Source organism: Cavia porcellus, unplaced genomic scaffold, assembly GCF_034190915.1.
Source record: "Cavia porcellus strain 051 isolate PalLab524CR breed Dunkin Hartley unplaced genomic scaffold, mCavPor4.1 scaffold_1, whole genome shotgun sequence".
NCBI lineage: Eukaryota > Metazoa > Chordata > Mammalia > Rodentia > Caviidae > Cavia > Cavia porcellus.
In genome coordinates, this window is record NW_026947484.1 from 132,028,415 (window position 1) to 132,042,912 (window position 14,498).

The 14,498-nt window shown below is 33.5% G+C and overlaps 1 protein-coding gene across 3 annotated transcripts in view; it reads left to right on the forward strand.

Moving 5' to 3' along the window:
• Rap1a (RAP1A, member of RAS oncogene family) overlaps positions 1-13,595 on the forward strand; it is a 95,253-nt gene extending 81,658 nt beyond the window's left edge. The window contains exons 4-10 of one of the 3 annotated variants that reach the window (XR_010049567.1): positions 1,539-1,595; positions 3,730-3,870; positions 5,729-5,872; positions 8,264-8,378; positions 10,053-10,232; positions 10,533-10,648; positions 11,876-13,595. Coding sequence is in view for 1 of the 3 variants with exons in the window: in XM_003479228.5 (XP_003479276.1) it covers positions 1,539-1,595; positions 3,730-3,870; positions 5,729-5,872; positions 10,533-10,619 (429 nt within the window). In the remaining 2 variants the exon portion in view is untranslated. The remainder of the gene's footprint in view (positions 1-1,538; positions 1,596-3,729; positions 3,871-5,728; positions 5,873-8,263; positions 8,379-10,052; positions 10,233-10,532; positions 10,649-11,875) is intronic. The other 2 variants (XR_010049562.1, XM_003479228.5) reach the window with 2 other exon arrangements.
• Positions 13,596-14,498: the final 903 nt, after the last annotated feature.

Genomic DNA, 14,498 nt, shown 5'->3' on the forward strand with positions numbered 1-14,498 from the left:
GTGAGCCTAAAACTGCTTTTTAAAAAATTAATTGTATTTAAGAGTGAAAAAACTATAGAGTTGGTCTTGATCCAAAAAAATGTAACTATAAGACTAGTTAGAATTGTGGAAATTTTTCACCATTTTGTTTTACAAGTATACTAGGAAGGAAAAGACTGTGTTATAAAAGACTATACCTCTCCCTAATGTTAGAGCTTTCTTTCAACAAATAGGAAAGGATTCCTTTGTTAAATGCTTTTAGGATGTGTTTTTAATAGTCCTGTAAGTTTTGTTGATTTAAGTTCATCAGGAAGTACTGGCAGGGTAATTTAACTATTTTCAAATTGAAAACAAAATTGTGCTCCAGATACACTGCAAAACTGTAGAGACAGTTCATTATTCACTGAACATTGCTGTTTATAGATTTTACTCACCTTTGCGTTGAGGGGCAGTGAGTTAGTGGCACCATGAGAAATCTTCCTTATCAATCCCTGTCTTACACAGAGATAATTTAAAACAAATTATAGGGTAATGGTACATTTATTTTTTAGAGGATAGTGTTGTTTTACTGAAATTTCTCCAGAAAAAGTTGCTAGTTAAATCTTTAACTACAAAACAGGATCTGTACCTAGGATACTGAAGGACTAAGTTCTCTGAATCCCTCCTTTAATGAAAAATTTCCCTACAGTTGATGGTTTATACTCCCTTTAGGCCAGCCTTTCTTCTTTTATTGAATGTGGTAAAATGGAATGCAGAGTATAAAATTTCACCCTTTGCATAGTTTTTCTGCAATACAACTCTTCAGTGTATGAGCTCAGTGTTGCTTAACAATCATGTGTTCTCCTTGTGTCTTAAATGTTGTGTGAATAGTTTAGTAAAATGTTTTAACAACTTGAATATACTAAGTTGACAATTTTCTTTACTCACAAATCTTCTTTTATGTAATTTTTGAGAGAGGTGTTGGGCGTCAAACCCATAACCTCATGCAAGTTTGGCAAATTCTCTATCACTGAGCTACCTCCACTGCACTTTTTTATTTTGAGACAAGGTATTATCCAGGCTGGCCTCAGACTTGTGCTCTTCCTGCCTCAGCTTCCATGATAGGTAGGATTACAGGTATGTGTACCTGTGCCCAGCTTCTTTTGTGCATTTTCAGCCATTTAGTACTTTTGAGCTTTTTCTCTAAATATACAAATAAATACATGCCTTTTTTTCTGTTAGAATTGCATCTATTTAACAATTTTTCTTAAATTCCAAAGTACGATCATTTGCTTTCTAATAAGAACAAATGAAATGACAATAACAAAACAAATAAGCATCATTACATATCCAGAGAATATCTACACTTAACATTAACTTTCTTGGCTTCTGTATTATTAATAGAATGTGCTTGAAGACCCCTATTCTTTATGATACCAACTTTAGTCCCAGCCAACACAAGAAACTGCTAGAAAGTGCTTCATAGTTGTTAATAGGTACTTGAATAAAGAGGCGTAAGGAGAGTATAATGACAGTTTGATGTTCCTTTTTTCATTTTTTTTTTCTTTTCACTCTCACAGCAAGTTGAAGTAGATTGCCAACAGTGTATGCTGGAAATCCTGGATACAGCAGGGACAGTAAGCATGTTTGTGTTTTTTTCTCCCTACTTCCCTTTCTTCCCAGATTTTGCAAGCATGGTTTGTCATGTGAGTAACTCTTCTGTGTAAAAGTAATTATTCTAATTTTTAAAAATTCTTTGAATATATAGGTTCTTAAATTTTCTCAGGTGTGTAAAAAATCATTTGTGGTACACTTAATGCCCACGTACCCTGATTACATTGTATGTTGAGATCATCTGCAGAATCTGTGTTTCTTTGTATTGAGGTAAGCAATATAATGTCAGCATCATCTTTCTAAATTTTAAACTCAGAATTTTAGTTAAGAGAGATATTGCCTTCTCTGGCCACTTGTTCACCAATTCAGTGGATTCAACCTCCTACAGCTTCTTAAATCCCTCTTAGTCCTGTGCATGTGCTATTACCTTTGCCTAAGATCCTGTTCCTCCACATACTGGTAAGAGCTTACTTTCTCACCTTCTTTATCTCCTTCCTGTTACTTTTGAGCTCTTCCCTTTAAAATATAACCTTCAGTTCCCATCCTTCAAAGAAACTCCCTATTCCCTTCCTCTTTTTCTCTGTAACTTTTATTCCTATTTGGTGTATTTTATACTTTATCTTTGTTTATCTCCATGCACACACCTCCTGACATTTTTTATTTTAATGTTCACCATTTCCCCATTATTACAATGTCTGACATACAGTGTACTGGGCCCTGTATGGGTAATTGTTGAATGGATGAACTGGAATGACCTGAGGAAGAGGTTGGAATTTTCAGAAGTAGGTAAAATCATATCACAGCATTTCTTCTGTAAGGAGTATTTTTAGATTGAATTTTTAAAACTCAGATTGGCTCTGTGTGTTTACTCTTCTCATTAATAAGTACCAAAGACTGTGATCTCAGAACAACATAATAGGAATAATAGTGCCAGAATTTCTAACAATTTATAAATGAAAAAACCCAGAAAACCCTAATTTTTACATCCTTCCCAGAAAATACAGTGGCAGCAACACAGAAAGTTAAGCATAGTCTATGGCACACCAAAGTCTACTAGAATTTAAGGTTAGGGAAATGGTTGAGTGATAGCATAGCTGACTACTTGGAATACAAATTGAGCATATCAGCCAGAATAGAACAGATACAACTATTGTAGACATAGTAGACAAGAGAAACTAAGAGCTTACAAAACTTCTGGATTTATGCTATATGTTTAATGCATCTGAAAATGGGAATATTCAAATGTGTAGTTATAAATACTCATACATTTTAATATTATGCTATTTGTACTGTATATATAATGCTGTATATAATTTAGAATATACATAAATACATACATATGTGTATATAATCTTAATGCTGTATATAATTTAGAAGCATTAAAATAAGATTTTAATATAACTAATATCTGTAGTTATACAATGCTGACTGTCACCAAATAAAAGGAAACAGGTTTAAAATTGAAACAGAATTTTAATTTGTTGTGACTATAGCTCAGTGACAAAATGTTAACAATTAGTGAATCTACCTAAAGAAAGTGATCATCATTGCCCTATCCTCATATCTTTGTGATACATTTAATGGCTTAAATAACATGAGCAAATAAAAGTCATAAAGATGCTCTTATAAAGAATCTAGGGCAGAGATGCAGCTCAGTGGTAGACTGCTTGCTTAGCATGCATGAATCCTTGGGTTCAGTCCCTAGCACCACCAAAAACAAACCCAAAGTCTAAGGATTATCAAGATGATAACATTTTCCAGTTGAGATATTGAGTCTGTCTGTGCTGGATGATTAAATTATAGTTTAGTTCTTTTAAATTACTCAAAAAAAATTGAAGTGGTTAAGAATTTCTTCCAGTTAGGGATTTAGCTCAGTGACATAAGCACCTGCCTGGCAAGCACGTGGCTATGAGTTCAGTCCCCAGTACCAAAAAAAAAGAATTTCTTCCAATTCACAGTTCATTGTCACTGTTTCTAGTCACCTAAATCGGGAATAGGAACATTACCTCAGAGTTGCTAAGAACTGTGGTGTGTTATGTCCTGTTTTCCATCATGATAGTATGTAATAAAAAAAAGTAGGAACTCACTTATGATTATTCTGCTTAAAGTATTTCCAGTATACATTCAAAAATTTATATATTTATTTTTTTATTATAGGAACAATTTACAGCTATGAGGGATTTGTATATGAAGAATGGCCAAGGGTTTGCACTAGTATATTCTATTACAGCTCAGTCCACGTTTAATGATTTACAGGATTTAAGGGAACAGATTTTACGGGTTAAGGACACAGAAGATGTAAGTATTTTTCTCTCTATAAGACATATTGTCATCTCCCTGCAGCCAAATTTAAAAAATGTTTGCTTTCTCTCATCATTAGAGGATCTGGGTTTTTTTTTTAATTTGGTTTGGTTTTTTGGTTTTGAAACAGGGTCTTGCTGTGTTTTCAGACTGGTCTTGAACTTATATTATGTATCCCACTATGGTTACTAGCTTACAGTGATCTTCTTGCTTCATTATCCCATGTTCTGGGAGATTCCTAGTGAGCGCTACCACACCTTCCACGCCTTGTTGAGGATTTAAAAGTTATCTTCCACATGTCAAAAAGAGCCCTGGTGACCAAAATAAATGTTAACTTTTAAAATTAACCTAAAAATTATATGAAAAGATGTTTAAAAAACGACCCACGTAGTAAAGTGGTTATTGTGCCAAGTGAACAAAAAGTGAGAAAGAAAAGTAGTCTAAGAATATAGAAAAGTAGAACTGAGGTTGGACTTTGTTATATTAGAAAATGTTTAGCAAACACTAAGAACCATGATGTTCTATTCCTGTTTCTAAAATTCTGTTAATACAGTTTTTACTACATGCAATTTTTTCCTTTGAGTTGTATTAAAGATTTTAATTAACTAGATTTTTAAGGTTTTTTTCTTTAGAAATATATATCCTTATTTGATGTTGTTGGTAGTGTCTTTTCATCTGCAAAAATGAAATTTTTATTTTATATGTTTACTTCAGATTTGAGCTACAGAGAATTCCTTTTCAGTTGTATAAATTAGGCTATAAATTTTTAGTTGTCCCTTTCCAAGTTTTTTGTTGTCTCACATTATCAACAGGAGCACCTTCATATATTCCGGACCTTAACCTTGGTAATTATTGTGTGTTGGAAGGATTAATACAGTATGACTCATGACAACATGTAACTTAATGAATAGTTTTCTTCCTTCCCATAACTAATTTAGCCGAGATAGTTCTGTTTGCATAGGCAATTATGTGTAGATCACTGAGCTCTGATAATGTTAATCCCTTTATTTCATATAGTAAAGGAAAAAGTTGGAGTTGTAGATGTCTAGTGCATTTAACTTGTGACTATTACTTCTTTTAGGTAGAAGGTCTACTGTATCTAATTCTTTTTTTTTTTTTGGTATGGTGTCCATCACCTCACAAACAAATGGCCTTCCCCCTGAAAACCTTTTAACTGAGAAAGTTAATACAGTTTGTTAACTAATTGCCTTACTGGGAATGTTGTAGCTGGATATAGCCAAGTATTTGTGATATGGAGGAAAAAGGAAGGCATGGCTGCCTTTTGGCTTTATTTTTATTTTAATACCCCTTTAATATTTCACCTAGTCTTTGTTGATCATATTGCTACTTTAGCATTTATTGCACCTGTGAGATGAAGCATTTAAATCATTTAGTCCTAGTGAGTACCTATAGATTGCAGGAGATTCCTTTCCTTTCAGACTTTTTTATATTTATATTTCAACCGTTCGCAGCGCTCCCCAAGAGAACATTTAGATTATAGTCTTAAAATAATTTGGCATATAAATCTGGTGTCTTCCATAATTTTTTGTGTCTCCTATCCCTCCTTTCTTTTTACTCTCCCCTAATACACATAGATATATAATCCCCTCACCCTCTTTTTTAAGCATTTAGTGAAACTTATAGTTCTAATAAATACATTTTAGTTGGTGGCAATTAATTGCTTATTTATAACAACAGTCTAAATTGGCAGTTGGGCTAGGGATTTAGCTCAGCGGCATAAGCGCCTGCCTGGCAAGCGCGAGGTCATGTGTTCAATCCCCGGTACCAAAAAAAAAAAAAGAAAAGACTTCTAAGTTGGCAGTTATTGCTTATATTATATTTTTCCTTCTTGCAGGTTCCAATGATTTTGGTTGGCAATAAATGTGACCTGGAAGATGAGCGAGTAGTTGGCAAAGAACAGGGCCAGAATTTAGCAAGACAGTGGTGTAACTGTGCCTTTCTAGAATCTTCTGCAAAGTCAAAGATCAACGTTAATGAGGTAACTTACAATTACTAAGCAGCACAAACAATTGCATTTTAGTTTCCTTTGCTTTAAATTAATAGCCAAAAAATGTCAAAGAGCTCTTTGTTCTATCGCATCATAAAAAATACTATTTCTTTAGCCTGTTTAAGATCACTTTGATAGTTCTAATGAAAGCATTAAAATTTACCTGTTAAAGAAGATAAAGAATATAAAGTCCTGCTAATCCCTTAAAGGATATGCAGAAAGTAGTATGTGAAAAATGTCACAGCACCTTTGTGTCATAACAGTTATCTATCTAGATGCATATAAATATGTTGTGAAGTAGGAAAATGCAAAAATTGAAGTAGTTATTAGGATAAACAGTAGTTACGCAGAAAGATGTTCACACCTTCATGCATATCACAGACTGGTTTCTGAGTGTTACTTGCCTTACCTTTGATATGTTCCTGAAAGTAAGGGACCTGTGTGTGATTAGACATGTAACTGGAACTCACCCAATCCTTAGTCTGGACATGGAGGTTCAGTGGACTCTTTTTTTGTCTGTGAATTTTGCACTGCACTTTATGAACATAAACTGAACCAGAAGCAAACTGTGTTCTGAGAATAAAGAGCCACTAATTTGCTGAGTCTCTGAAAAATCAGTGCAGTCCTAGCAAAACATTAAGAGATTCTCTTTGTTTTTGCTAACTTTACCATACATGTTTCTTTAAAAACCAGACAGAATAGGTTCCTTTCTCTTGCCAATGTGCTTGCCATTTTTAGCATCACAAATCATCAGTCAGAACTCAGATTAATAAAGAACAGGTAAGAGTGGATTACATTATCAGAATCCTGTGTTTTTCTTTGCCATTTTTCTCAGGTCTGTAGTTCTGAGAGTCACTTCTTGCCTAATATTATACTTGTAGATTATTATCTTACTTTTAAAATGACCAAATTATTTTAAATACCTAGGAGAAAAATACCTCAGCTTACTACAAATCATGTTCTTTCAAATAATTAAAAATGCCAGAGCTTGCTTTTTTAAATGAAATCATTTTTAACAGGTACATAAAAACAAGAAATTTATAAACTCACGTAGTCAGTAAATATATATTGGAAGTATCTGTGTTTACCTGGCACTGTGTCAGCAATTCAGGTAACAGTCATCTAGATAGCTACTTTTCTCACCCTTAAGAGATTTACATCCAGCTGGCTTATGGTATCAGCTAAAATGCTAGCACTCTGGGAGAATGAGACAGAAAATTGCAAGTTCAAGCCCAGCCTGGATACCTTCTCAAAATTAAAAAAAAAAAAAAAAATTGTTTAGATCCTAATGAGAGGCCAAGGATATAGCTCAGTGGCATAAGCACCTGCCTGGCAAGCATGAGGTCATAAGTTTGATCCCCGGTACAAAAAAAAAAAAGAAAAGAAAACAAATTCTGCTGAGATTGTTGACAATTATTTCTTACTCACTCCCAATAAGTGAAAGAATATTTGATATACATTCAACTTCAAGTTTCTCTTGTTTTAGAATTACAATTTCTTAGAGGTTATTTTGAAAACTGTGGCCGTGATAAAATTTTTAATTTTTAGTGCAGTCTTTCCCTTAACAGAAGGTAATTTTAAGAACATGTGAGGGTTGGTGAATGCCCTTCAGCTAGTGGAACAGTGATGCAGGGTCACCTTCTGTAGTCTTACCATAAGATCTCATTCCTTATTGTACCTGTCCTTAACCATACTGGCACCCACTTGCTGAGTTCAGCAAGTCCCTTGGGGCTGAGTTGGCCATGGTCCAGCAGGCAGACTTGTTTTTAGTATCTTCATGGGAACCTACATGTTAACTAAACCTCTTTTGGGTTGTAGTCTATGTAGTTGAACTTTTTCATGACAGTCTTTTCAATCCTTGACAGGAGAGTCTAAAACAAACACAGAAAATCAGTAAAATAAAATGTGTTACTCATTTTAAGAACATATACAAACTGCATACTAGAAATTCCTGAAAATATAATTTGAGGTTATTGTTTTTTTAAGTTTTCTCTCTTTGAAGTCTGAAAATCCAGTTAATGAATTCTTTTCATAGTAGTTCCGCAGACAGCTTTAAGATATCTGGTAAATGTGTAATTTCTGAATGCCTGCGGATTTGGGGATAATACTTTCTCAATATTCAGCTCTTCCTCTCAAATTTGAAAACAGACAAGGACTACTGCTTAGGCAGAGCCCTCTAATTCTCTAATTGTTTGTCTTCAACTTATGTCCACACCACTTTTGTTACGTTCTGAAAGTAGTGAGTAGCTATGCCAGAATCACATCCGTCTTAATCAAGAATTAATTTGTTCTTTGCTGAGGCTGGAATAATAATTGGAATCAAGACATCCCAATTTAGGAATGGGAGAGGGATTGAGAAACTCTATTCTGTGTTCCCTTTAGATTTTTCTATAGTTCAGAGAGATGAGGAAGAACCTAGGCTGGGGACTTTCAGCATTTCTAACCCAATATTATAGTTCGAACTTGCCCTCATCACTGAACCATCTGCTGCTGTGAGGTAGGCAATGCTTTCCAAAGAAATAATTTAGACTATTTCTACAAAAATCCGTTACCTTTCTGTATAATACATGCTAGAAACTGGAAACTAGCATAAAGAAACTAGAATTGAAACTACCTGTGTGTAATTACTATCTGGCTTACCATGTTACTAGTTTTTGTATTATAGGTTATAGATTAAGATTCAGGAACAAATAAGAGCTCATTTGTGGCTGACGCATATTAAGTTCTTGAAGTCTTTAAAGTTGTGAAACAATTTGAAATGTAGAGTTGTAAAACCAATTACCATTTACCATTTTGTTTATAAATTCTGTTTTCAGACTTTTCTTAGAAATAAGATAATAGTTAAGTCGTTTCAAGAAGATGGGAGTGGGGAGAATAAGCCAAAAAGAAGAGACAGTAAAGTATAAATAAATTATAGCTTTGAGGTAAATCATTATAGCTTTGAGATAAATCATTATATTTTTTAAATAAATAGATGATTATCATCTTTAAAAATGTAATAGTTTACTAACAATGTAAGCCAGTAATTTAAAATACTTTACCTCTAGAATTTACTCAAAAGAGCTAAAAACACTAAAAATGTATATACTCTTAATATAGATTACCATTTATTAACATTTTTGCCATATATTTGCACCCCTTTAGTATTAAATATTTTAGTATGCGTTTTCTTGATCAAAGACATTCTCTTACATAAACACAACACATTAAAATCAGGAAAATTAGAGTAGGGGTGTGACTCAGTGGTAGAGCACTTTCCTAGCATGGACAAGTTCCTAGGTTTGATTTCCAAAGTAAATCAAGAAAAATATAATTCATGTTTGGTATTTTATTCAGACTTTGTCAGTTGGTGTTTGTGGTGTTATTTAAAACCAGTATGTTTTAAAATTAACCTCTACAAAGCACTATTTATGCCAGATAAGTATTAGGAAGGAATATTTATAATATTTATTTGTATTCCAAGTCATTAACAAATTAGTGTTTCCATTTATGGCAAAGAACCAAATTTAGTTTATTTCATGTTTCAGCGCTTGAATGTAGCACTGTGAAACTGTACATAAACATCAGAATTAAAATAATCTGCTTTTGTGAAATAAGTAGCATTGTACTTTGGTCTTTGGTTCTATGTATAGTACTTCGCATCTAGGATGACTCCACAGGATTTTTTAACATAAATTTGTTACTTCAGATCAAAGATCAATAAGCTCTTTCTGTTTTGTGCTTTAATTAAAATTAACCTCACCAAACAGAGGCAGGTAAAAATCACCTTCCTATGCATATGCTACCTGAAGACAGACATAAAACATTTTATCTTATTCCAGCCAAAAATGTATAATGTGAATCTAACCATGAGGAAACACAGACTCAAACTGAAGGAAATTCTATAACTTTACTAGCCTTTATTTTTCAGAAATGACAATGCCTTGAAAGACAAAGTCCAGGGAATTATTCTTCATTTTAAAAAATTAAAGTGTCATGAAAGAAAGTATATTGTGTGGTCCTGGGTGGATTCTGTCTCTGGAGGGGGAAGTTAATTTTTAGGGCGTTTTTGGGATAACTGGTGAAATTGAAATTTGCACTCTAGATAATACAAAGTAATGTTTCAGTGCTTAACATGTCTTGAATGTGGTAACTGTCATATGGTTATATAAGAGAATATCCTTGTTCTTAGGAAATACACACTCAACCATTAAGAGATCTGTGGTGTGCATACTACTCGCAAATGGTTCAGAAAATAAATATGTGTATGGAGAGACAAAAAAATAGTAAAGTAAAAGTGGCAAAATGTTACTGAGTGGTGGATCTAGGAAGAATATACAGAAGTTCTTTGGTACTTTCTTACAACTTTTCTGTAAGTCAAAGTTTTCACTACATTACTTTTCACTGCCAGGTTTGTTGTTTTTTGTTTTTGTTTCTGTTTTTGGATGCCAGTTATTTTTCTTAGTCTAACAGCAAGTGTACTTCCTAAATAGGTAAGTACTGCTTTACACTGAGTGAAAGTCAACTGAGACTTCTAAGAAACCTGACTTCAAAACAAAGCAACAAAATAGTAGGTTGTAGAGTAGAATAATATTTAACAAAACTAAAGTTGTTTTTTAGAACAAAGTCTCAAATACTGGTTGTATAAATACTTTTTCTTGTTTTTATTTAGATATTTTATGACCTGGTCAGACAAATAAATAGAAAAACACCAGTGGAAAAGAAGAAGCCTAAAAAGAAATCATGTCTGCTGCTTTAGATGTGAAGTCAGCAGCAGCTCTGAGCCAGGTAAGATGCCTTTCTCATCATCACCTCCTTCTCATTTCTCAGATTCTGTGCCTTATACATGTGATATACGTAATAAATACTAATTTGTTGGGAGAATTCCTTCCCTCCCCATGAGAGTCCTACAGTCTGAGGACTGCTCACCACTCTATCCCTAGTGCCTGTTGCAGAATGAGTATTCAAAATGTGTACTTTGAGCCTAGGCATGTAACTCAGTGGTAGTGTATTTGCCTAGCATGCAAGAGGCTCTAGGTTTGATCCTTAGTGCTGCAAAAAAAAAAAAAAAAAGAAAGAAAGAAAGAAAGAAAAGAATAGGGCTTAGCTATATATGGTGGCACATGCTTACAATCTCACCTATTCAAGAGGCTGAGATAGAAGGGTCACAAGTTAAAGGTCAGCCTGGGCAACTTATTGGTATTCTGTATCAAAATAAAAATAATAATGAAAAGGACTGATGACAGAGCTAGTGGTAAAGTACTCCTAGGGGTTTAGTTGTCAGTATCACAGGGGAATTGGGGAGAGACCTCATTCTCTTTTTGCTGAGCCTTAAGGGCCTCTTGCTGATTCTTCTGCCCTTGAATTTGTCTGTATGTCATCTGTTCTTGCCTTTGCCTGTATTAGAAGTGGTAGTCTTTAATATACACCATCAAAAAATGGTTGGATGAAGAATTTACCACAGAAAATTTATTCAAAAGCAATTGTCATTCTTTAGTGGAGAAGGAACTTTTATAAATAAGGTGCTGATAGAATAGAAACAAATGTTTTTGTTTTCCTTTTTACAGTCAGGACTGCTAGATGTAATGTGAAACACTAAATCTAAGAAAACAGGATAAACTAAAGTTGATCAATTATAGACTCTTCCTACAAATTAAGTCTTCTATATTTTTAAAAACATTTTGAAGAAAATTTGTTAGCCCTGTTACTGTATACTGTAACTGCGTAGTATATAAATTAGCCAAGATTGTTTTTGGTTTGTGGGTGTGTGTGTGTGTGTGTGTGTGTGTGTGTGTGTGTGTGTGTGTGTATTCATGGGCTCATGCAATCAAACCTGTGGTCTCAAGCATAACTATGCATTCTGAAATACAAATGTAGTCTAAGACCATTGTTTCGGTGTCATTGACTAGCCACTTGCTTACCTTCCATCTTGTGCATAAAAAGAAAACCGAATACGAATGTATGTATGTATGTACGTATATCCGTATCTATATCTGTATCTATTCAATATTCCAGATTATAGGAATGAAGAACTGTTGCCTAATTGGAAAGTGCCAGCATTCCAGACTTCAAAAAATAAATCCGAAGAGGCTTCTCCTGTTTTATATATTATGTGAAGAATTTAGATATTATATTGGTTTGCACAAAGTTCTCGGGAGAAAAAAATTGCTCTGTGTATATCTCTTGGAAAGTAAGACAATAGTATTTCTCCTTTGCAATAGCAGTTATAACAGATGTGAAAATAAATATACTTGACTCTAATACAATTATACAAAAGAGCATGGATGCATTTTAAATGTTAGATATTGCTACTATAATCAAATAATTTCATATTGATCTTTTTATCATGATTCTTCCCTGTCAAGCACTAAAAAGTTGAACCATTATACTTTATATCTGTAATATCAATTATGAAACTTTTCCTCAACTCATTGCAGCAGATAACTTTTTTGAGTCATTAATTTCATTTTATATTTAAAAATTATGAAATATCATCTGTCATATTCTAATTAAAATTGTGCATACTGCTTTGGAAAAATGGGTCTTTTATAGGAAAAAACTGGGATAACTGATTTCTATGGCTTTCAAAGCTAAAATATATAATATACTAAACCAACTCTAATATTGCTTCTTGTGTTTTACTGTCAGATTAAATTACAGCTTTTATGAATGATTAAATTTTAGTACATTTTCATTTGGTTTGTGTGTTTTTGTTATTGTTTATAGATCTAAAACCTTTATTTTATAATGACCACCTTGTTCTAAGTGCAACAGTAGCTCCTTTCTACCTGTTGGCTTTAAACTATACTAACTGGTGATTTCTCTAGGAACAGACTTCCTGCTTTCTGTTCTATATATATTTATTCCATTATACAGTAAAATACATTGAACTACATAGAATAATTTTGTATATTCTCTCTGAATCCTAAAGATTGTATCTTAATAAAATATCCCACTGTGTATTATTTTTATATGTAAAAAGATAAGTTTAATACTGTATCAGGGTTTAACTTTTACTACTTTAATCTTCCACAGCTTGTAATTTCATTAAGAGAATCCTTTTGCCATTGTTAATTTGCATGGTATGGGTCCACCGGTGAAGTGGATCCACCAGCAAAGGTATAGGTCCGTCAGTGAAGTGTTACGTGGAAATCTTTAAACTTGCTTTAAAATGGTTTGAAGAATTTGAGAGAAGTCAGTGAAAGTTAAAATGCCTAAAAGGGATATTAGTAACTTTTGCTCCAAGAATTAGATATGAAGTAGTATAGTACTGTAATATTTTAAAAAGAGTTAAATTTTTAGCTGGCTATATAGTGGTGCTTTGCTTTTTCTTCCCAGTTGTTTCCATTTTTACAAAATGCAGGCTTAAGTAGGACATGGACCTGGGGTGATACTAATGTGTTCTTCATAAAGAAAGAGCAAACAGCTTATTAGCTAGTTAAGTGCTAGAGAAGAAAAGAAACAAGCTTAGGAAACCCTGTGCCTTGTCCCCAAATAGCAAGAAGGAAACCAGTCCTAGAAAGTCTAAATCAAGTGCTCAGGGATCTAGATACTGTCTCATTGCAAGTAGATGTAAAGTAGCATTCATGTGGTCAGTTCATCAATTATTAAATTGAAACTTAAAAGTCAACTCTCATATACAAGCTCTGACCAACTGAGAAAATGTTGAAAAATATTGTTTTAAAAGTTGGAAATTGTATTAATTTGAGTTTCTAATAAACTTAGTTACCTAACACTTCCCTTCTTCTGATCTAGTTATGTATACGCTTGTGATTAAGGGACAAAAGAATATAATACACTTGAAAAATAAGTGAAGCCATGTAGCCAGTCTCTGTGGATCAGAGAGGCCTTTTTTTCTTTTTTCTTTTTCATTTTTTAGGTGAGGTCTTGCTCTGTTGCCCAGACTGATTTCAAATTCCTGAGCTGAAGCAGTACTCCTACCTCAGCCTCCCAAGTAGCTGGTACCATAGGCTCATGCCACTGCGCTTGACTTAGAGACATACTGTAGTGTACTATACTGTGAAGTCCTCTGATGTCGTTCTGTTTGAGTCCTTTCAAGGATTCTCTGGACTTAAAATCATAAAAAGAGATCTCACAACTAGTATAGGTTTCTAAATACTACCTTTTTACATAGGTTATGTAGTTATTTGCCTCATTAACTAGAAATCGTTATGACTTTCAATCTGCTTGACTAGTAGCATAAACTCGGTGTCTTCTATTTTAAAATGCAGTAGAGAAAGACAATTGTTATGGATTCCTTTGTGATGTCTTATACATCTCACTTGAACTGAAGAAGAAACTATGGAGAAAAAAGCCTTTTTGCCCCCACAAAAGTAGTATGCACCTGAAATCAGCAAAGTGCATTGGGACCTCAAGAAAAAAAATTATCTTGGGGCTGGGGATTTAGCTCAGCAGCGTAAAGCGCCTGCCTTGCAAGCAGGCAGTCGTGAGTTTGATCCCTGGTACCGATAAAAAGGAAAAAGACAAAAAAAAAAAAAAAAGAAAAAGAAAGAAAAAAAAAATTTTGTTAGAAAATGAGACAGGTGGATTTTTATATGATCCCATATAACTTCTTAATCTTGTTTCCAATGGAAAGTATATCTGAAAACAAGATGTAATTTTATAGCTAAAAAACCAA